Consider the following 24,843-nt stretch of genomic DNA (forward strand, 5'->3'; position numbering starts at 1 on the left):
AAAAAAATTATAATATACCAATATATATATTGGTGTGCCAGTGTATCTTTGCTATCCTAACGATGGGAAAAGTAGGCCTTGCGTGGCTTGAAATGTGCAAAAGGCATTTAAGTCTCTTAATTAGTCATTGGTGTGTTTTGGGCATAACATGCAACAAAAAAAGGGCAGTGGAGGCTTAGTGGTTAGAGCTCCGGGCTACTGATGACAGGGTTGTGGGTTTGATACCCGGGCTCAGCAAGCTGCCACTATTGGGCCTTGCCCTTCACGCTCTCTGCTACCCGGGCACTGGAGTTGGCTGCCCACCGCTTTGGGTGTGTGTGTATGTGTGCTCACTACCACAGATGGGTGAAATACAGAGGACACATTTCGCTGTACAAATTGTGACAAATAAATGCACTTTTTTATCTTTTAAACCAATCAGTGTGTCACTCGTCATTCCCTTTAAGAGCCAGGTGCGTTTTGACTTTGGCGGATTGCTATTTCAATGGTGCAACGCAGGGGTGTACGCCCCCTGGGCACGCGCCTTTGCTGACAATTCACTGGCAAGATAGTCTGACTGTTGATGTCTGCCTAGGCTGTTTTAATCGTGACGTGTCTGTGTTTTCCATTGCCAAGAAAGCAATACGGCAGAAATGTACCTGAACACACCTCATTTCAAGACCACCACGCCAACCGGCAAGCACCATTGCTATTTAAGTGAAGCAGACATGAAAATAGACTGTTGGTGGGGTGTAAGATAGCAATGAGAGTTGTGACATGCCTTGCACAGTTTGTAAGATAGAGCAATGAAATCTCAACATTGCCGAATCATGACTTTATGACATGACATGACAAAAGAGCTTGTTTTTGCCCAGACATTTTTTGGTGTCACCAGAGAGTGGTTGGTTAGCACAGTGGATAATACTACTGCCCTGCACACAAAAGGATGGATTCCTCAACCGAACATGCTGTCCTAAAAAGAGAAATCGAATGTTACATTTGCCTACCATGCTAAAATATTTGAGATTAGACTAATTAAATATGTGAATGTAAATGAGAGCCATACAAACATAAGATCAGGACAGCCATATCCATGTTAACTGGAGTCAATATATGACAGTATGCTGCAATTTACAGATTTTTTTAGATGCAGCATGCAGTTATTTTGGAAAGAGAGCTAAATGGTGATGAGGTTTACATTCTAAATACATACGAGGACATACAGAACACACAAAATTCAGTGTTTACTTGAAAGTAGTTCATCTAGCTGCAATTGTATTATTAAATACAGCACTGGTTTCAATGGAAAAACTGCTTTCCGTAGCCAAGGTATTTCTCTACAGCACACGCGTCAGTGTGTGACTCATAATCCGAGCTGCTTCTTGGCCAGAGCTGAACGACTGCGTTGGTGGCAGGCCGTGCAAGCAGCACATCTGATTTTGACAGGCAGGGGGGCTCTTGTGATTTTCTGTTTTTAGCCATTCTGCTTTCTGACAAAAGAGTCTGAAGAAGCCTGTACTGTAGTCTACATTTAGTGGTGCCTCTGCATTATCTAAACCAGTTTGAGATGCGCGTTTGCCTCTCAGGAGTCTCCACCACATGCCTTCCCAACAATAGAGAACACATACTGTCACCTCAGGCCATCAGACACTACACTGCTTCATATTAGGGCTGCTTGCTCAGCAATTACATCATTTACACAAAAACGCATGGACTAGTGGAGTCCAGTACATCTAGTGGGTATGTTGGGTATGTTGTGATGCACTTTGTAGTTACGTATTGGATCTACACTATATTGACAAAACTATTGGGACACCAGCTCATCCATTGTTTCTTTCAAAATCAAGGGTATTAAAAAAAGAGTTTATTCTGTTTTTGTTTGAGTAACTGTCTCTACTGTCCAGGGGAAAGGCTTGTTACTAGATATGCTCCAAAATTTAGTAGAAAGCCTTTTTCCCTGGAAAGTCGAGACAGTTTCTCCAACAAAAGGAAACAGGATAAACTCTTTTTTCATTCCCTTTGATTTTGAAAGAAACAATGAATGCTGTTAGGATTTAATTGTATTCAGTGACAAGAGAGTTAGTGAGTTCAGGATGTTGGGTAATCAACACCTCACCTCATCACAACTTCCCAACTCATCCCAAAAGTATTGGATGGAACACCATCATTCCAGAGAACACAGTTACACTGTACCACAGATCAATGCTGGGGGCTTTATATCCTTCTATCCCACACCTGGCATTCAACATGTTTATCTGTTTTAGAGAGTCCTATTCTATTAGCAATACTCCTCTACAGCTAGTACAAGCGGTGTGTGCACATTTGCACATCTGTGTAACCTAAAGTAGCTGAATGCATGAATTAGAAGAAGTGTCCACAAAAAACTTTTGGACATTGGCTGTCAGATGATCCAAATATTATTAATTAATCATATTATTTGTGTATAATTCATTGTTATTAACAGCATTTGTCTTATTTTACTGGCTGAACTCTGACATGCACCCATTATTATAAGTCCACTACATATTTAGATTTATAAATTTATTTATATATATTTCTCTGCTACTGTTTTACAAATACTTTTGTATTTGCACAATGCACTGTGCACATGCAACTCTACTCGCACAACTTGCATACTGTACTGTACTCTTTAACTTTTATCTAACTTTATTTAGTGTTTTTCTTTTTACTTAGCGTTACATAGTACATATATATATATATATATATATATATATATATTATTCTGTTTGTCTCTTTTTATGTTTATATTTATAAGATTATGTCTGTAAATGGAGGAACTGCAAAGTAAGATTTTGATTGTACAGTGTAACTGCTTGTTTCTGTGCATATGACAATAAACGGGGACAATAAACTTTTTGAATCTAATTAGCAGTACCAGATTGGGGGAAAAGGGGACTAATTCAACAAACATTTAAAATTTTAACTATGGTTCACATGAACCTAATTGTGAATATCATGTGTTTTGCATAGGATCAACATAGTTTCCAATTTCATTTACCAACATCCAGCACGAGCTACGGTGGCAATGACTGTACACACTGTATCATAGATGATGCAATAAAATGAATGCATTGTTAACATTACTTACCAGCCCGTATGTATATTATTTATGTACTGTTTGTTTTAAGAATCGTCAGTGTTCATAAGCACAAATTCCTTCATAAATACAACTGTACTGATTCTAATTACAAACACTGAGATATGCACAGGGTTTAAAGATGCTACTGTAGTTCAATCAGCTGTCCTTAATTCTCTGAAGTCAATCCAGTTCAATACAGCCAAAGAGCCTAGATCTAAGATCTACTTAGATCTTAGAAAGTACATCTAAGAACATTTAATAACAAAGCTGACATTACACGGTATGAATACAATGTAAATTGTGCACATCAGACTGATTCAGTACACATGATGAGGTTTAGAATATGCAGTTTTAAATGTTTTAAATAAAAAAATCAAAAGAGAAACAAAGAAACCTCAAAAACAATTGTTTGAATAAATGACACCATTGATTTCTACAGAACCTCAGCAACCTGTATCGTCCCTCTTTTCCCTCATTACAAACGCGTTGGTTAATTTGGCAGGCCTTGCTAATTAGGGCACAAACATACAGAGCCCCTGAGTTTCTAACACAGTAGCCATGGTAGAAAAGCCAGGGACTGGATCGTACCATTTGCAGCGCACAAACGGGGGAGACCTAATACAAACACGCAGAAATGTTTCAAAATCAGTTTTGAACATCTTGTTTTTTTTCTCAAAGCTTTCTCAAATTCATTTCCTAAAATCCTACACTTTTCATATGTAGATGTGTTCCTCCCTGATTCACCCAGCCTTGTTGATAAATGCTCAATGAGCTGTGGAAAGTGGACTGTGCTGGCTGCATGTCGCTTGCCTCCTCAAGTTGAAGCGAGTGAGAGTGCAGTCCTCATCACCCGAGCTGAAAACTCTTCACAAGGCAAATTAAACACCGCCAGGTATTTCAGTCGCTTAGTAATATGTTGTTAATATGTTGGTGTGTGTATGTGCTGTATTGTTGGCGTGAGAGTTTTTAACCACCTGTGCTGTTGTTAAGCTACACAGGATCATGTAAACCTGACTATCTGACTTAGAGCGAGGAAAGTCTGACTGCAGTGTAGACGCTTGACCTTACTGCAGTTAGTTAGCTACAACGGTAAGCAATAAGGGCTTATAGGTAAATATATGCCTTATATAAAGTCACAGGGCACGTAGTATTGTGGTTTATCACTTATAGGTCAATTCTACAGCTCGTTTGTGGTAGATGACTCCCAAAACTCCCAAATCCCCATTTTTAGGGTTGAACCTTGAGGATTTCGTTTTTTTTAAGAAATTACAGTATTTTTTTTTTTACACTAGTACATTTATAATGGGTCACAGCTGTTGCAGAAGCTGGGTTTAGGGGTAAAATGCTTGTATTTTAGGCAGCAGATCAACCTATCCTGAGGCGAAATGCTGTGAGCGCGTTTAATAGAGGAGCAGTGAGTCAGTTTGTGAACTTCACTTTCGTGCTTTTTCTCACGGTAATGTTAGTAACACTGTAGTGCTACTCGAGTGTGCAGCCCTGATTTCAGTCCGGGTGTGATGAGCTGTATGAGTATGATGTGTTTGTAGGTGTTTGTTTTATCTTCTCACGCAAAGCTGGTCTGATCTGCTGCAGCCAAGTGTTCACTCCTGGCGCGCACCTGAAGAGCTGGGAGTAATTCAGCTGATGTCTGGCTCCAGTCCTTTCAGTTCGCTGCTGGAAGTGAATTGCCCTCAGTCCTTTATACTATCCTACCATCTCATGTGTCTTTTGGATCTCTGGTTTTCTGTTGTAAACCGGGCTTGTGGAGAAGGAATAAGTGCTGTAGTAATGTGTGTGTGTGTGTGTGTGTGTGTGTGTGTGTGTGTGTGTGTGTGTGTGTGGAGGAGAGTGCTGCTTTGGGCCAGAGGTGAGTAGAAATAAAAGTAGTGTGTGTAGGAGTCGAAAAAGCAAGTTCTCGCCTAAGTTCCCTGTAGAGCTGCAGTGGAACATTTGAGTGGATCAACAAACACTGATCAAGGTTGGAACAGATTTTTTGAGGTGCTTTTTTTTTAATTTTTTTTTATTTGAGGTTATTTTAGATTAGATTAAACATTATTATTTTGGTTACCCATGTGCAAGTACCAAGGCAAAAAATGGTTTAGCATCTAACCAGAAGTGCAGAATGTACAATAAATGCAGAATATAGGCAGAGATATAGACAAATATACATGTGAATATATTATAGAGGTGTAGTCAAGTCAAATTTATTTGTATAACGCTTTTTACAACTGTTGACGTCACAAAGCAGCTTTACATAATTAGTACTTAATAAAGGACAGAGAAGAAAGAAGAAATAACATGAAGGGTCAAAGACCCCCGTGAGCAAGCCAACGGCGACAGTGGCAAGGAAAAACTCCCTCAGAGCTGGAGGAAGAAACCTTGGGAGGAACCAAGACTCACAAGGGGGACCCATCCTCCTCTGGCCAGACTATTTAAACATTAATGATAACAATTACCAAAGCAGATACAACAGAAAGTTGATAGTGGTGATATTAATAGTGTCAGACAGACACGAGTCCATCTAGGTTTCAGCACGGCCACCAAACAGGCAGCAGCGGCAGGTGGGTGAGCCATGGGTGGTGGCGGGTTGGGGGGGACCCGCTGGCCGGACTGGTAGGTGGCAGCTGGTTAGACGCAGGTAGAGGGGACCTCAGCGGGCAATCTTCCAGCAGGTCGGGCTGGGTGGCCGTTTACTCGAAGAAGGTAAAAAGAGAAGTTAGTTCTAAGAGGAATTTTATGGAGGGCAGAGAATGTTGAGAATCAGCATCTGGGTATGTCTGATGACTCCGGCAGGTCTGATTATCACAGCATAATTAAAAGGAGAGAGCCAGAAGGTAACACAGACACGGGCGCACCCTGAGAACACCAGCATCTATCTGCTCCACCGTCAACAAACCTGAGTGATCGCGTGTAAGCAGCGAGACGACAGCTCCAGCATCTCAGTGTACTACAATTCCCTGGGTCCGCGAACCCCTGGACCTGCAGCCCTTATCTAAGAAACATTAATTACCAAAAGCTAAACTAAACATATACGTTTTCAGCTTAGATTTAAAGATTGAGACTGTGTCTGAGTCCCGAACATTATCTGGAAGGTTATTCCAGAGCTGGGGGGCTTTATAAGAAAAGGCTCTTCCCCCTGCTGAGGTTTTCTGAATTTTGGGAACGCGTAAGAGGCCAGCACCCTGAGATCGAAGTAGTCTTGATGGTTCGTAATATACAATAAGATCCTGCAGGTACTCAGGAGCGAGGCCATGTAGGGCCTTATATGTTAATAGAAGAATTTTGTATTCAATACAGAATTTAACTGGGAGCCAATGAAGTGCTGATAGAACTGGACTGATATGGTCAAATTTTCTAGTTTTAGTAAGGACCCTGGCTGCAGCATTTTGCACCAGCTGAAGTTTATTGAGGTTCCTGCTGGAACAACCTGACAGTAGTGCGTTACAATAATCTAGCATTGAGGTAATAAAAGCATGTACTAGCTTTTCTGCATCTTGTAGTGATAAGGAGTTTCTTAGTTTGGAGATGTTCCTAAGCTGCATAAAGGCTGTTCTACTAATATTAGCTATATGTTGCTCAAATGATAAATCTGAGTCGAATGTGACGCCAAGATTTTTAGCTGCTAAACCAGGAATGATGGAAGAATCAGCCAAGTCTAACATTAAGTCTGATAGTTTATTTCTAGAGTCTTTTGGACCTAAAAGGAGAACTTCGGTTTTGTCACTGTTGAGGAGAAGGAAGTTATGTGACATCCAGAGTTTTATATCCTTTACACAGTCCTCCATTTTCTGTAGTCTAAATTTATCGTCAGGTTTGGCTGATATATAGAGCTGTGTGTCATCTGCATAGAAATGGAAATTAACGCCATGTCTGCTTATAACTGAGCCCAGTGGTAACATGTATAATGTAAATAATAGAGGCCCTAAAATTGAGCCTTGCGGAACATATCTTACTTCTGCGTAGTTTGAAAATAAATCTTTTATCTTTACAAATTGATAGCGTCCCGTTAGATATGATTGGAACCATGATAGTGATTCCAACCATTTTCTCTAATCTTTCTAGTAATATAGTATGATCTATTGTATCAAAGGCTGCATTAAGGTCTAGTAGGACTAATAAAGATACGTAGCCTTGATCAGAGGCAAGAAGGAGATCATTCGTAATCTTCACTAGGGCTGTCTCTGTGCTGTGATTGGGTCTAAATCCAGACTGGAATTTCTCATACATGTAATTTTTTTACATGTATGACACAAATTTTTCTAATATCTTAGATACGAATGTTAAGTTTGAGATGGGTCTATAATTAGATAATAAACTATTGTAAACTGTAATTGTAAACTATTGTAAAATATACATTTGAATATATTATTATAGATGTATTGTAAACATAATATACAGATGGAATAGAAACTGCCATAGACATGATGTACAGATGGAATCATTTACAGGTTAAATACAGTGAGGTCAGAGGCATAAGACTTGTTCTGTCCTGCCTTTTTTTAATGCTCTGGGACAGGGCTTGGGAGATGTTATAAAGTAAGTGTGTGTGTGTTAGTTTGGGGAGAGTGCAACCTAATGCTTGTTTTCTGAGTGTAATTATAATAAAATTATAAAACCCCAATGGTGGGTTATTTGTAACACACTGAGGAACTAGATGCAAAAATTTGTTTAAAAAAAAACTGTAAAATTGATTAAAACACAATTCTTTGGGTCAAATGAGCATTCCAAAACAAACACATTATAATTGATGTTTTTTTATAATAAATATGTGGCAAATTTGGACAGTATCTGTCTGATCATCGTCAAAATACACATAACATTGTGATGAGAAACACAATGTACTTGGACCTCTTTAACCACATATAAAGTCACTTGAAATTCAATTAAACAGAACACTGTAGGCTATTTCCTCACCGTTCCACTCCTCTTCCACCATGGTTGTACTAAAGTAGGCCTACCTGGAACTGAGTAAATGTACAGCTGTAATGGTGACATAAGGAAATTAACTGAAATATCGTACAGCAGTAGATGTGTTCACCAATATAATCCTAGAAGAGAGGTTATGACCTATAAAGAAAGGTTTAATTTGCACTGTGTAAATAATTTCATAAATAAGACTCGCTATACCTAGGCCCACTGCCTACAAAATGAGCAATACCCATGCTGTGGATACCATCATGGATTGGGGGTGGGATGGATTGTGCATACAAGACCATTTTTCTAGGGATGCATGACAAAATCAGAACCATTGGCTCAGCAGTTGGTGTGGCGTGGTGTCTAATAACCACATTCTCTGAGACAGTGAAAGAACTCTATACCAAAAACAGTCATTGGGCAGGACTTCTACCACTACATTTACTTACCTGTGTAACAAGATTCAAGTGCTAAGTCACTCTGGATAAGAGTGTCGACCAGATACCATTAATGTAAGTCTGTTCACAGCTGGCATTACCATGTGTTTCAGGTGTTCGGATCGCATTCTGTATTCACTCGGCCGCATGAAAAGCCAGATAGAAACACATCCCAAGACGCTTCGTAATCAGATTACGATTGGATCACGCAAAACACTTTTGGATGTGGACAGAGACTGATCTCATCCACATGTAATACATGTGTAAACAGAATGCGATTGCTGTGATTGGATTCCGTAAGGCATGCATAAATGCGTCTGTTGAACCATCTGTTGTTCCACCGTGTTGTAGGATGTCCACCATTCTTCTAAACTGTTCAGTCTCCTAGAGCAGATCAATTTAGATGAAAAACTGTTGTTTACAGGTAGTAAAAGTACAGGAAAATAAATCTGGTCTAATCTGCTCACACTGGAGACACAAGTATTAAAGGTAGTTTTAATGCCTTAATAAAAATAAAGGAATAGCAGAAACATATCAAAGAATACTCAGGGTTTCAGTATCGATACTGAAAATAGGAACGTGCCATATCTTTCACTTATGTGAATCTTAACACAATGAGAATCTCAATCAGTGTATTGATCTTAAACTTTGCTTTTTCAGATTTTTCCTTTGTTGACGTGGCAGCTATGCCAAAATCCTTGTAATTCATGCTTTGCCAATATAAAATATCACCCTAGTTGTAAAACAGTGCTGTGTTGGAAGTATTCATTTCATATGGTGCACTAAAGGGTTTACTGTGGGAGTCGAAAAAAAAATTATCATGCAGATAATTGCAGGTAATGTAAACCTATAACCATACCAAATACTCTAAAATCAGTCCACTTATTGTGGTTTGTGCTCACAAACAAAAATGAGATTTCTAATTCCTTTATTTCTTTTGCCTCAGGGGAGGCAGAGTACAGTACGTTCAGTTATGTCTTCTTCTGCGTGCTGTAGATGTAGCCAAGACGTCTGTGCTGGATTTAGACTCCCCGTGTTCGAGAAATAAACAAACCGAGCAGGAAAGGTCTCCTTAGAATTGATTCCTCCTGTGAACCACATGACTTTAAAAGAGATGCATGTGATTATGTGTGTGTCATAATTACAATCCTAGTATTGGATCATTGGCCAGATGATTTAAGACTTTTCAATAGTGTCCTGTGATGAAGTCAAGACTGCTTGTAAACCCTGTTGTTAATAGGACACTTACTGTGGTGGCACCTTAACTTCATGGTTGTTGTTGTTGTTAAAGCCGTATGTTAGAATGTCCATGTGCATGCGTGTGTGTGTGATCAGACATGTCCTTGCTGTAATACGACACGTGTCCCAGGCCTGAGTGACTGAAGTTTACACTGTCGGGGATGAGCCCCTCTATATTTAGCACAGAGCAGTGCAAGCCTGGCCGGAGCAGTCACTTTCTGCTGGAGCATTCACTGAGACACACAGAGCTCACACTAACTCTACAGTAGAGCGGACCTCACAGCTGGTAAGCTTTTCAAACAGGGGGGTTTTGGTTCTCTCTGTACTGTTCTGGTTTGGATAAGCTGTATGTTCAGAGTGTTCAGTGCTGGCTTACTAGGTCATGGGTTGTTCCTCCACTGCTGCTGCTCCTTGATGCTCTCTGTAATAATGGATTATGGCATAGTAGATGCTATTGTTTCTATTTTTGGTTACCTGTGTCTGACCATAGGCTTTGGATTGCTCATAATGGGGGATCCTTAATCATTTGTTTACTGTCTCTTTTCAGGACTTTTATGAATACCGGTAAGCAGCAGAAGCCAGTGCTTACAGGCCAACGGTTTAAAACCAGGAAAAGGGGTGAGTCTTTGTCTCTTTGTTTAGTTTTCGCTACAGTTTTTGTTAGGGGTCCAACGACTAATGGACTTCATCCATCCAATGGAGTCATCCAATATCAATGACCAAATGATTTGGCCACTAATTTAATAGTTTTATAGTTGATTGTGATAGTTGATTTGTTGATGACATCATCACGTGTGTCTCTGGCACAGCTAGGAACTGTTCAGGATACAAGTGAACCATGGATTAATCACCAAAGTTTATTCATTACAGTGTGGTATACAGTATTACTGCTACTTTTACAGTAGTTATTTCCTTAATCTGGGCACCAAGCTGCAGTGAAAACTATAGAGCAGCTGTCTGTCACATGAACAGATCATGTGCATAAAACTGGTACGGTTTGTATATGCTGTACCCTCAGAGCCATAAGACAACGCAGCCACACGTCTGCAGGAACCTCACTCCGATGTGTGAGTGGAGAGCAGAGTTATACTAGTGAGGTGTAGGAGTCTCATATGGACATGAGCTGACTGTAAAAAGGAGAAATCTTCAGGCAAGTCAACCTCAGAATGTTGTTAAATGTGTAATGGAATAAAAGGAAGAAAAAGTGAGAGAGGGGCATTTACACACACGCAGGCCATGTCACTATAAAAGTCACTAATACAAACATAGCAGTAACACACAATACTTTGAAACTTAAAGCTAAAACTGGCATCTCACTTTTTTTTTGCTGATGTGCTAAATGATGGGAAAACTGATTTAGCTTTGTCATTTGTTGCTGCTATTTTCCACATCATTGGTTTTTAAATATTGACAAGAAAAATATTTTTTATTTTAGCAAGAAAGTTAAATAAAACACAGTAAATTTAATAAGATTTTTCTTTTTTTGTCCTCCTTGTTGGTTAGCAAATGCACAAGACAACCTCCAAACTAAATTTAAAAGCTAACGACTTGATAAAACTTCTTTAGTAATTGTGCAATTAGTAATCTGAATAATCAATTATGTATTTCAATAATCGAGAAATGATTCCACTATCAAAGCATTTTGTTGCAGAGCATCAAAGGATCAAAGTATTTGTTGCAGACTTTGGAGTCTCTGTCCACCTTGGAGCACAACACTTCTTGGTTGCTAGTGTATTTAAAACTTGGGGTGCACAATATCAGGGCCACTATGTTTGACAATAAATGGGCCAATTGTTGTATTGTTATTAGCCCAATATTGAAATGCAATATTACTCTCCTGTCATAGTCCATATGCTTTCTGTAGCTTTCAGTTACTTATGAAGCTCGTGGTAGTGGAGTAAACATGAATTACCCGAAAATATAATTTTTTGTATAATGCTACATTAAGTTGCACTGAATAGGAGTGTCTGATACGCAAACACTGTCCTTTTTTATTCAATTAGTGAGCCATATAATAATCAGTAATTTGTGTTCTGATCAAGGCTCAATATAGTTAATGGATTATAGTGTGAACTTTGGTTTAAAATGCAGGAAAAAGTAAAATGGTCAGTTGATCAATGATTGGTATCAATAAGCACCAAGTTGGCCACTGGTTTTTGTGCCTGGTGTAGTGGCGTCTCTATTTTGAAAAATGTTCAACAGATACAACAAAGTTCATCTGCCTGCTTATCCACTCGGGCATATGCGTGCGCACACACAAAAACCCTCAGGCATGAACCAGCACACATGTGCTGCAGTCTCTCACTCACCCTCGCGATGACATGGGTCCCTGTGGCAGCTCTCTACTTTCCATTAATAGCCTGCTTGTGTCCAGTAGTTTTCGCTGGCCCTTACACAACACCAGGCCCTGTGCAGGCCCCCTGCCACCTCACTATCCCTGCCATTCCTCCTCCCCACATACAAAGCAGGAACAACAACAGTGGCACAGAAGCTGCTCACCCTGGTACAGATGCATGCCTTTCCAAACAGTGCGCTATCAGGAGGTTCCACATGAATTTAAAGACATTAGTGCTGCAAACCTGAGATTGTGGTGCAGTATATCGTGTAAGGCAAAAGGAAACTAGTTCAGTGAGAGAGGCTTGGCCTACAAAATGTTCTTCAGTGGCCTGTGACTGCCAAATGTGAGGGTGTTTTTCATAACAGGACATTTGCGTCACACTTCAGGGGCTTACTCTGTAGGTGTGATTGGCAGTTCAAACACGGGGTGTCTCAGCAAGATGGTTGGTGCGCGTCGTTCATTTTCATTCGGCGTGACATTTTCCTGAACTCAGCCATCTACAGTAATATCTGAGTGTAATCAGCCACTGAGTGTTACAGAAAAGTCTGCATGCCATACATCATTTTAAAGCTCTTTAAAGCTTCTGAATGATGAAGTGGCCCTGGAGAAGTCGGTTGTGATTGTTAAGTGGAAAATGAACTTTACTGTCGAATCCACATTTTGGGAAACACTGGTCTAAACTACCCTTATTTTCATTCTCAGTCATCTGCCATGTTTTTGTGGATGGGTGCAATGTTTGCATCCTAGTCACTAATGCTCTTGTCACTGATTTCAATTAAATCCTCACAGCAATGCTTATAGAAAACCTTCTCTGGGCAACTGAGACAGTTAATCCAACAAATGCAGGATGATCAAAACGAGGAATTATGACGTCTTTATTGTACTTTCCTGCAGATGAAAAGGAGAAGTTTGAGCCCACAGTTTTCCGAGACACGATTGTTCAGGGCCTCAGTGAAGCGGGGGGTGATCTCGATGCTGTAGCCAAATTTCTGGATGTCACCGGGTCGAAATTGGACTACCGTCGCTATGCTGACACCCTGTTTGACATCCTCATCGCTGGAAGCATGCTTGGTAAGAAGGACTGTCATTCAGATACTTGATGCATTCTGCAGTCATTTTCTTCATCTATGCTTGTTAAAGGAGTAGTTCACTAAGGTCAAATTTATACAATTTCTCTCTTGAATTAAAGATAGTTGATCAGTCCATTGGGCTGCACAATATATTGTATCAGTTTCGTCATCGGAATGCGCACATGTGCAATGATCATATCGCAGGACATGCAAGGTCCTGTAAGGCCAATTAAATTACATGCGTCGTGCTACAGCATGCTTGATGCTAAATGAAAATCTACACAGTTTTCATATTTTAACATTTCTAAAAAGGGCGAATTATATCTGCCCAATATCATTTATTTCAGTCCAGTCCTATACAGAATAGGTTTTTGGGAAATGTTGGATCATTTGACCTCTGGAGAAACCTGGTGAAAATTCCTGTATTTTTCTTTATATTATTTAGACAATTATATATCACAGGTTTTATTTTCCAATATTGTTATTTATGTAGCAGAAATGGTCAGGCATAAAGATCTAAATGACTTTGACAAGAACCAAATCATCATGGTCAGATGACTGGGCCTGAGTCTCACTGACCCTGCAAGGCATGTGGGTGCTCCTGGTTAGCTGTGGTGGGTTACTACTGAGTGCGATAAAAGCTATCCCATCTGGATAGAACCAACAGAAGGGCTGCTGTGGCAAAAGTCTCAGAAATGTGTAATGGCTGTACAGCCGCGATATATCCGTGACCAATCCATCTGGCAACTGACAGGAGAGGAAAGAACTCATGCTGACATCTTGGTGCCAGACACCACAGGGAGGTCTTGTAGAGGGGTCTGTGTTGGTGGCATGTGTACTGAAATGTTGTGTTTCTATTGGTGCAGTTAGTGTCTGTGTGTATGTGTCACTTTCAGATTAGTGAATGACTGACCTCTGATTACCTGTGCTCATTAGACGCTAGATTATCCGTATTCATTGGATGAATGTTGTCACTGCTGTTCAGTTGATCTTCTGTACACAATCTACACTCATGCACTCACTGCACACTCCTCTTTAATCTCTAACCCTAGAATTAATTCACATTCAGGCACTATCCAGGCTGACTCTGTCAACCCAATTGCAGCTAAACGGTTTACTGTGGGTCTATATAAAGCCTCTGGAGCTATTCACTAATCATGAGACAGACAGACAGAGAGAGCGGGTGAACGGCCCAGCCAAAGCGCCAATCAACAATTGGAACACTGTCTGTCGTGCTGTGCCAGGAAATGACCGTTACCAATTATAAAGCTTTCTGATTATTCATGTGTCAAATTTATTTTAATTCACACTTCCTGAAGAAACCTGTAACTATACCTTGTGCAGTTCTCACCGAAAATGGTATTCCATGGCTACACATTCCTCTCAAACTACATGGCCTGTCTTTCTTAATCTGAAGCATTTCCCAATCCATTGTTTAACTTGTTTTGTCTGAATAGAGATGGGTTAGCCATTTTAATGATCTACTGTAATCTAAAAGTGGAAGCATAGAACCCAGTCTACTGGAGAGAAAGTGAAAAAGCATGCATCAAAAATGTATTAGTTTTGTATTTGGTCTTTTTTCCAATACTGAACTAAACTATTTTTTTCTTGAATTATTTATTTTTCTTGTTTGGCAAAAAATATTCAGAGTAAATATTCATGCATTATCTGATTTGCATCTCCCTTTTTATTTATATGAGATGGTTCAGTCCGCCCTGAAAACAGATGAGATTTACAATTGCGAGCAGTGCACTGCAAATTGGGAGTGAAGCATCATTTAAAAGAAAAATCTGTTTACAATGAACGCAATGATATAAATCCAACACCGGAAAGAGAGAGAGAAAATGGCATCAGTATGTAACTCAGTGTTTCAGGAAGAAGGATGAGTGTAGTTTGTGAGTGTTGGAAATTAATCTGTTAGCTTGGTCCACAGTGAAATGGGCTGACCTTAGATAGCTAATATCTTTACAGAAATAGAGTGTTTACACATCACTCCTTTTAGTTGACATTTAATCAAGCAGGCAAAGTTTTTAGCAGCTATTCAAACTAAATATGCTGTTCCTGCCTCTGCCCTGTGCCAGGATGGACAGAAACGGCTTCGGGCTCAACAACCCTGTCCCCCTTATTCCCATATTACAGCCCTTTTCCCAACTGAAGAATGGAGATGAGCAGCATTGTGTTGAATTACTTAATTTGAATAAATAAATATATAAATTGATTATTTTTATTGTAATGGATTTAATTGTAAATCATAATGTAAACTTATATTCTTTGGCACTTTTCTTATTTAGAGTGTATCAGTCTTTAATCAGTTAATATAAACATATTAGCATTGTTATTACCAGTATTATTTTAAGCTGATCTGGTTAAATACACTGTCTGAATACAAAATCAATACATCAAAATTATATAGAACATATGCTGGTCCACCTGTGGCTTCAGCCTTGGCATTGTTTATGTGTGTAAGGAGATCTGATTGTGTAAGTCTGGCTGATCCCTCGTCTGAGTGTAGGACATGGAGGCTGTGGTAATGTTGTATAATCCTGTTAGAGGTCAACGACTGTCTGCTAAACAGTGGCCATTGAACCATGTCTATGGCAGTTAGAAATACTTAACCTTTCCTGCAGACTGAGCCACTGAATCATGAACTGCAAACCCAAAGTGCACACTCCCTTATTATGCATTTTGTAATCTTTGACTTATGAATTGTAAAAATCCTCTGTTTAAGGAGTCAGGGGTACTCTTTGCTGCTAAAAGTGTAATAAGAAGTGCAATGTGAAATGGTGGATGGTAGCAACACAGCTCTTTATAGCAAATATAAAACACAAAAACAAATTCTAATGCACAGTTATTCTGTATTTCATAACATAAAAAATGAGTGGAGCCTGTGCAAACATTTGGATACTGTACAGAGTCGAGACTTAGTAACACCACATTTGGCAGAACTCACAGCTTGCAGCTTGCTTTTTGTAGCAGCTAAACATCTTTCAGTTCTTGTTGAAATTGATCCCACCTCTTTGTAGAAGACCTACAGTTCTGAGATATTCTTGACTGGTGTTGCATTGACTGCTTGTATAAGGTCCATCTATAAATTGCAGATGTTTAAATCGGGGGGACTGTGAGAGCCATTATAAAAGCTTCAGTTTGTGTCTCTTCAGGTACTCCATGGCGGGTTTTGATGTATGCTTTGGATCATTATTCTGTTGTAAAAGCCTTTCTCTTTACAACTTCTGCCTTTTCAAAGAGTGTTTGCCCTTTGCATCCAGGATTTGCTGGGGTTTGTTTTGTGGAATCCACTCTTCTCTCCTGCCATGCAATTCTGCCAGTGCCAGTTCTTTCTTTATTTTGAGTCATATGTGAATTTAAATTTGCCTTTAAATCTTATTTTATGTTTGATTAGTTACAGAGACTGTTGTTTTTTTATTATTATTATTATTATTATTATTATTATTATTATTATTTAAATACTTCTCCATGGAGATTGGCACTTTATTTGGTCAAAAAAAAGGCCTGTTTCATTTGTTAGAAGTGTACTTTTGAAAATCTCAAGTGCCATACAGTCCCATCAAAAAACATGCGTTGGCGCAAATATGTGTTTATGTACCCTGTCTCTGGCTGTAGCACCTGCAGAGAGCTTGTTATGTGTTATAAAGGGAAGACTCTACATTTAAAGCTAAACCCCATTGAGCCCTAGTTTTATCCTTTTCTTTTTTAATAATCCTAATGCAAAAACTTTTACATTTATTTGGTAAAACCGATTCCTGTGGAGTCTCATAGGGGTCTTTTTTGGGCCTCTGAAACTGATGTTAATTATTAAAGTAATGTAGTTATGTAGTGAAAACTGTATTGTGTGCTTGCAGCAAGCTTGAGCAACAGTGGCATGGGACAAACTCCCTCTGATCGAGAGGAAGAAACCTTGAGAGGGAATAAGACTCAAACCACCCATCCTCTTCTGGTCGACATCGGATAGTAACAAAAATAGCAAAACAGGAATAAAATAAAATACTAAATTAAGAGAAAATTGGCAAATGTGCCATCAAGACATGGGAGATGGTGAGATGATTAAGTCCATGCTGATAAACCGTCAAAAGCACAGCCATGCAGTGAGGTGGAGAGCCAGGTATGGCAGAACCAGGATGGATAAACAATCCTTATTACAAAAAGATGAAATCCTAATACATAACATCCTAACATACATATGCAACTATAGTGGAAGGTATAATTTAAGTTAAGGTGTAGATACGTACCACGTACTACATCGCTAAACGTTAGCGATAACTGTAGAAACCAGTACAGTTCTGGTTTACTATTTGGTTTGGCTGACCTTGGGTTAGCATGGGTTAATGATAACAGTCAGTGTAACTCTGCTTTTCCTCTTTTAGCTCCCGGGGGGACGCGCATGGATGACGGGGACAAGACCAAGGTGACCGAGCACTGTGTGTTCACCGCAGAGGAAAATCAAACCGCTCTTCGTAGCTATGCTCAGGTAAAGGCTTCCCTCCCCCCGCTACAACAGCCTTCTCTGAAATTGGAATTGGATCTGCTTATGCTCAGAATCCCTTCAGTAGAGCCAGAATGCCAGCCATGCTGTGTCATTTTAAAATAGCCTCCAGGGTAATGTTTCATCGTGTAGTCTTTGTACAGTACTGTGCAAAAGTCAAAATTCCCCTCCCCATTTACTTTGATTTCCAGCTAAAACGGCCAAATTAAGTTCATTCATTTCAGAGTGTATTTTACTTTCATTACAACTTCCATTCTTTTCAGGGAATACCAGCTTTCAGTTTAGCAAAGAAATTTGGGATATTTTTTTCACGCCAGCATTTTCTGCTTCTCATGATCCATATAGTTCCCAAAACACTGAATGATGTTGAGGTTTGGGCTCCTAGTCCATTGTTCTGAGAATTCAGATGGTCTTCTTATTTGGTTTGTCTCCTTTTTTCAGTAAGAGCTTCTTGATTATTTCCACATCCTTGCAGACCCACACTGTTGATTCATCATTGTGGATCTGTGAAGCTTGATTTTCTCATTTCTCTTTAAAATGAAAGCTTTTAAGTGGTATCTGATAGGGAATGGTATTGGTGGTCTGCAGGTTCTTGCATGGTTTTGGAAAGCTCTCCGAGCATCTAGGAATCCACTATGTACAACCAGGTTTCCTGAGTGTTGGCACACTCTGCTAGTCACAGAACTGTCAGATTTCTAATGTTTCTTTCAGTTCTGTGTTATAATGTGGTGATCGTCTATTTGCAGGTTTTCAATAAACTTATCAGGAGATACAAATATCTGGAGAAGGCTTTCGAGGAGGAAATCAAAAAGGTATTTGCATTGACTTGTACTGTACTTTATATAGCAGATGGAGTTGTACTGTGAAAAAAAGCTGTTCTGTCTGCAGCTTTTATTACTCATGAACCATCTGCTTAAATACTGCTACAGTGGCAGAACCAGACACATACTACATAGTGGTTCACTAGATTGTCTGTGTACTTAACATTTTAATTATATTGGTCTTGCCCTGTATGAGAACCTGTACTTCTAAAATCTCATAATAATGCTCATAATTGTCTCGCTAATGAATGAGCACATTATATAGAGACAGACCAAATATCAATAGATGGAGCAAATAGACAAGAGCAAATGGTCTTAATTAGTAACGTGGGTGGGTGTGGGTGTGTGGGTGTTAGTTACCTGGCAACCTCGCTTCTCAGAATAAGGTACACTATGTCCAAATGTTTGCGGACACCCCTTCTAATGCATAATGACTGATAGCAGATGAAGGGTTTTAAAAAGATCTCAAAAAAAGGAATGGCTTTTTTTTATGTGCTTAGTTATTTTTCCCTCCATCTCTCAGTATTGATAAAATGATCAATTATTTACATTTTGAAAAGGACAAAGGTTTTCATGGGGTGTCCTAGTTCATTTACATGATTGTACTTGAGTGTTTTTCATAACCTGCTTTCACATTTTCACATTTTTGTTGCTATTTGTCCTTTACAGTTGCTCCTCTTCCTGAAGGCCTTCAGTGAGTCTGAGCAGACCAAACTGGCCATGCTGACGGGCATCCTGCTAGCAAACAACGCGCTACCACCTCAGATTCTTACCAGCCTCTTCAGTGACAATATAGTAAAGGAAGGTTTGTGGAACTTTGTTTTACAGTCATGAAACAATCATAGGTTTTTCCACTAAAATTGGTCAAATCCTCCAAAAAATTCTTTGCTGTTTGTTCTTGTTTGGTGTTGATTCTGATGCAGGAACAGTCCTACTTTTCTTAATGACCGTGTTTGATTACCTTGAAAGTCTGAGCTGGGAATGACTGCACACCCGAGTTGATCAGGTTCCAGTTAAACATTTAAGATAATTATACACTATTTGAAAGCCTTTCCAAATAAGTTACCACAACTGGTTTGACTTTTACCATTTTTAAGGCCACAGATAGAAGTTAGACAGTACTGTGTGTATGACTGATTTTAAAGAGACACAACTAGATAGAAGTGCTAATGAAGTGTATAATACTACAACTTTTACTACTGTTAATGTGCAGTGCAACCATCTTGGATTTTAAATTGTGTTGGTGAGGCTCTCTCTACTTAGTACCTGTGGTGGGCATTTCAATTGAAATTTCCTACTTGGAACATGGAAAGTCCTACATCGTATTCCATGTGGAACTCAACAAATGTCATTGCCAGTCAAACTTGTGCTTAGATGTTTTTGATGAAGCCCACCATTGAGTATTCTTACATACTTGGGAACTGGACGGATATTCAAGGCAGCTGACGGCCCCTCTTATTAGTAAAGTAAAAAAAAAAAACTTATAGTTGAGAATTATTATGGAAGATATGTATGTATAATTTACTGAAGTATGGTTCAGCTTGAACACTTGAATAATGTTTGTCATGACTAAATCTGCAAGTGACAAATTATGATCTCAAACATTTTATGTAAATCTGTTGATGCCTCACATAACTGTGTATGTATATGTATGCATGCATTTTTTAAATGTATGTATTTATTTTTTGTAATTTCTATTTACATTTTGTGTGTGCTGAGGATCTCATATATGTTCTAGAGCACTCCTTTTTATTCTTACACTCATTCTTATCTCATTATGCAGGCATTGCTGCCTCCTTTGCAGTGAAGCTGTTCAAGGCCTGGATAGCAGAGAGAGATGCTAATGCAGTGACTTCAGCCCTGCGTAAGGCCAGCTTGGATAAGAGACTCCTGGTATGCTGTGTGCATGTGTGAGATTGCCTCCTGTTTTTGCGAGGACGAGGCATGATATTTGATCTTGAAAACGTGAAATTTGTGAGATTGTGAGCAGATTGTGCTGATGTTTCCATGGAAACCTTCATCACTTGGCTGTCATGCTTTAGCCCCTCCATGACCTTGAGGCATATTCTACAGGGATGTTTTCTTATTTAGGACTTCCTAGAAATTCCTAGAAACTGTTTACTTCCACAGCACAGACACAACAAGAACACACTTTAGGTACTCTAAGTTATTGTCTCTCTCTATCTGTCCACTTTTTATTTATTATCTTTATTTTCAGTATCTTATTTTTAGTTCATTGATTTCTTCACTGTATGACTTAACTTTCAAATATTAAGTATTTGTTACAGCAGCATTATGTGAGAATTGGCATTTCTTGCTCATGGTCTCCCTCTTCAGTCAGGAGATGGAATTAGCTTTTTGAGCCACCACTAAGGGACGCATGCGTTTTACAAACTGAGAGCTACAGAACTGGTATCTAAAGTGAAAGAAGCATGTGGAACAGTGCAGTAGTGTAATATTACAGGTTTTACACAAATATGACTCATAGAAATGAGTTACACTTCACTTACACTTCACTACTTCACGAGTTACATTGTATAGTGTAGCAACAATAGCAGCAGTGCTCTCACTGCTCATCAACATGGTTTTATAGGTGTTATTTTATTTATTTATTTTTTATTTTAAAATGTTACATAAATCCAACTTAAACCTAATGAGATACTTTTTGTAAAGCAAGCAGAATGGTTTATGGTTTTATGTTTCTAATTAATCTGGTATTGTAATCTGCTCAGGAACTCTTTCCTGCAAACAAGCAAAATGTGGAGCACTTCTCGAAGTACTTTAATGAGGCCAGCCTGAAGGAGCTGTCAGACTTCTTGCGAGTGCAGCAGTCTTTGGGCACCCGTAAGGAGCTACAGAAAGAACTGCAAGAGCGTCTGTCTCAAGAGTGTCCAATCAGAGAGGTGAATATCAATCAATCAACCTTTTTGTTACCTCTGAGTACATTTGATGGTGACTCACATTTCCATCAATTTAGTTGAACCTTTTTTTTTCATTTTTTTTTTTTTTCTTTTTAATAAATATATAGTGCCCTCTGTGTTTGGGGGAGGCACAATTTTCTTGATGCCTCTCTGCTCTGCAGTTTAAAATTTAAAATCAATCAGCTGTGAATAAAGTACACATTCTAGACTATTTTTAGGGATGCAAAGGTATTTGCATACATTTCAGTATCACAGTGTTGAAATTACATCTTCAGGGTACCATAATGTTTGGGACATTTTAAAGAGCTTTCACTTTGTTTTGGACAAATGCACATCCGCCTCCTGAAGGCTGTTTCTGATCTGTCGGAAGGACAGTTGGGGGTTTTCTGAAGATTAGTGAGGATTCGTCTGCCATCAGCAGTGGAGGTCTTCCTTGACCTATCAGTCCCTTTTTGATTAATGAGCTCACCAGTATATTGCACACATTTGATTTGGGTAATGGCAACTACAGACTCCATGTTAAAATAGTTAAATTTAACATGCTTCCACGGTCCTATACGTAGTAAAGAAAAAACTTTCTTGGGTTGTACTTTCTTTTAAATACATTTTGTATAATTTTGAATTTTGGTAGGTAGTCAAAGACAGATTTATTTAATATTCATGTTGGTGTATAAATTAACCAGTGTCCTCGTCAATGTTGTGTGTCAGATTGTGGTGTATGTGAAGGATGAGATGAAAAAGAATGATCTGCAGGAGCAGGCTGTTATTGGCTTACTGTGGTCCTGCCTTATGAATGCTGTGGAGTGGAATAAGAAGGAAGAGCTGGTTACTGACCAGGCTCTCAAACACCTAAAGGTACTGCCACAATCCTCATGAACATCATATTCTCTTTAAATCTCTTCAAGAATTACTTTGCAGGATTTTTGTCGCCATGGAAAAATATAAAATACATGACAAGTTTTGAGAATATTTAGTCTACTTGATTCTATAACTTTTAGGCTACACTCTCACTCACTCTCTGGGAAGCGGTTTCACCAGTGTTCGGTGTAGATGCAGATACATGTAGAGAGAAGGTGAGAAGGTGGGATTTTAACAGACTCATTTGATGCTGTAAAAATTCCCATGCAGAATGTAGAAGCGAGCGAATGTGAAATCAACGTGTGTGTGTGTGTGTGTGTGTGTGTGTGTGTGTGTGTGTGTGTGTGTGTGTGTGTGTACACATATATTATTATGAATCGTGTGCGTAAATGCTTATTTTTAGATGCTTCTTTTAGCAAGTAAACGAGCTAAGCTTTCTGGCATTACAATGATACTGTTTTAAATAAAATGACTCAAAAAGGGACTAGAAATAAGAATATATTATAAAAAAAATAATGAATGAATGATGGATGATTCAGATGATATGGTAGTTTTTGCAGGGCAGTGAAAGATCTTTTGAAATGCTGTAGGAAACACAGAGGTAACTTGACAAGTGTGCTATGATTCGAACTGATTTATAAAGGCTGAACACCCAAATGGCTTTTTGAACATGATCATCACTAGTATGCTCTGTACATATGTTTTGCTTGTTTTTGACTGATTTGTTCTGTGCTGTAGTCTAAATGTGCTCTCTTCTCTGTAGCACTACGCTCCCCTGCTGGCCATGTTTAGTACTCAGGGCCAATCAGAACTGGTCTTGCTACTCAAGATTCAGGAGTACTGCTATGACAACATCCACTTTATGAAATCATTCTCCAAGATAGTGGTGCTGTTCTACAAAGGTACGTCAACAGCAATACAGTATAATCCAAGATCTGTATTTGTTGTATTTCATACTGTTGACTCTGTCAACGTCACATTCTCTCTCTCGTTTTTTTTTTTTAGCCGATGTCCTTAGTGAGGAAGCAATTTTGAAGTGGTACAAAGACTCCCATGCTGCTAAAGGGAAAAGTGTCTTTTTGGAGCAGATGAAGAAGTTTGTAGAGTGGCTTCAGAATGCAGAGGAAGGTATAGAATTTCAGAGATTTGAAGTTTAAGCTGTTATAACCATAATCCAGAAGTGGAACATTTATTTACCATTTTGTCCAGTACTGGTTCATATTCTATGTTCTCTGGCAGAGTCTGAGTCGGAGAAGGAGGAGGATTAGCAGTCGGACCGCTGAAGATCTGCTCTTCACAGTCTACTCTTTGTGGCCAGCCTGTTAGTGCACTGTAGTCTCCATGTCACTGCGTATTGCCTAGTACAAGGAGTCCTTAGACACTCAAGCACAACTCAATGAAAAGCCATGGACCTCTGGGCTCTACGTCAAGAGTACAGGAGACGTCACATAGACAGCCTTTTAATAACAACCAACACACAGACACACTTTTTATCAATGCTGTTCAGGTACGGTGTGAAAGACGTCAGCTTCTGCAGTAGATTTTCATTTGATCAAAGTCACTTGTATATGTATGCGATTGCTTTTTATTAAGAAAAAGGTGTTTTATATGTATTATGTCATTTAAATATCTATTAAAATTATTTTAACCCAGAAATCCTCTGATTTTACTGATGTTTGATAGAGGTCATGGGCAGTAGGGTGTACTATAGTGGTTTTGCTCTTATTCTAAAAACATTTATAAAATGTCTGAAAGCTTTAGCAGTCTAAATATCAATGTTATTTAATCTGCATATACTGAAATTAATAGATTTGTGTGTGTGTGTGTGTGTGTGTGTGTGTGTGTGTGTGTGTGTGTGTGTGTGTGTGTGTGGGTGTGTGTGTGGGTGTGGGTGTGTGGGTGTTCCTGCTCTACACATTTAAAGTCTTTTAAATGATGGACATGAGTGTACACGCATCGTGAGACTGTAGGGATTTCATTTGATCTATAATCAAGAGAAGCACAGACACAATTCCCATTGTCCTAGTAAGGCAAACACTTGATTATTGAATACAAATACAAAATTATACTAAACCTAATAATCTGAGCATTTTGTTGAGGCTGTGTTACACCAGTTTGATAGCAAGGAGAGTAGAGCTACCCCAAGGGTGACTACCAACACATTTTCAATAAGAAAACTTAAAATACTGGTTACTGTTGCTTTGCTTGAACAGAATTACATGTAACTTCTTTATCATTTTATTGTCCTACACATCATTTAAAGAAAATAAAAAAAATAAAAACTAGGAGTGCAGGATTAGACCAACTTGTGCTGTTACTTCTCCATGTACAAAAACGAGGGAGCGGGAAGAAGAGGAATATGTAGACTATATTCATATTTAAAAAGAACAAACATATAACAAGTGATGCTGGTCAAGCTAGTCACCTTTTTCTCACCCTCTATGTCTATGTCTATGTTCGGCAACAAGCCACTTTTTGACTATTACACTCTCTGAATGCAGTTCGGTCTTTGCTAATAAACTGATAAGTGTAGTCAGATGTGTCCAATGGGCCAGTTTAAATAGTAATAAATAAAATCCTCTTCTGGGATCACATTTAAGCAATATTATAGCTACGATACGATCACCATCATCTCTTACTACGATAGAGCTCTTTTCACTTCCGA

General features: G+C 39.0%; 1 protein-coding gene across 2 annotated transcripts; it reads left to right on the top strand.

The window, feature by feature from the left end:
- Nucleotides 1-3,868: 3,868 nt before the first annotated feature.
- On the top strand, nucleotides 3,869-23,834 carry bzw2 (basic leucine zipper and W2 domains 2). Of its 2 annotated transcripts, XM_072676027.1 has the most exons (13): nucleotides 3,898-3,971; nucleotides 9,836-9,955; nucleotides 10,217-10,287; nucleotides 12,902-13,078; nucleotides 17,460-17,563; nucleotides 18,325-18,390; nucleotides 19,069-19,204; nucleotides 20,183-20,292; nucleotides 21,132-21,302; nucleotides 22,029-22,175; nucleotides 22,942-23,080; nucleotides 23,184-23,306; nucleotides 23,418-23,834. In XM_072676027.1, exons 3-13 carry the CDS (start codon nucleotides 10,224-10,226, stop codon nucleotides 23,444-23,446), a joined length of 1,266 nt encoding a protein of 421 aa, XP_072532128.1. In that variant the 5' UTR covers nucleotides 3,898-3,971; nucleotides 9,836-9,955; nucleotides 10,217-10,223; the 3' UTR covers nucleotides 23,447-23,834. The 2 variants fall into 2 exon arrangements, with proteins under 2 accessions (XP_072532129.1, XP_072532128.1); XM_072676028.1 differs by lacking the exon at nucleotides 9,836-9,955 and having other exon boundaries at nucleotides 3,869-3,971.
- Nucleotides 23,835-24,843: the final 1,009 nt, after the last annotated feature.

Source organism: Salminus brasiliensis, chromosome 3, assembly GCF_030463535.1.
Source record: "Salminus brasiliensis chromosome 3, fSalBra1.hap2, whole genome shotgun sequence".
In the NCBI taxonomy this organism is placed as follows: domain Eukaryota; kingdom Metazoa; phylum Chordata; class Actinopteri; order Characiformes; family Bryconidae; genus Salminus; species Salminus brasiliensis.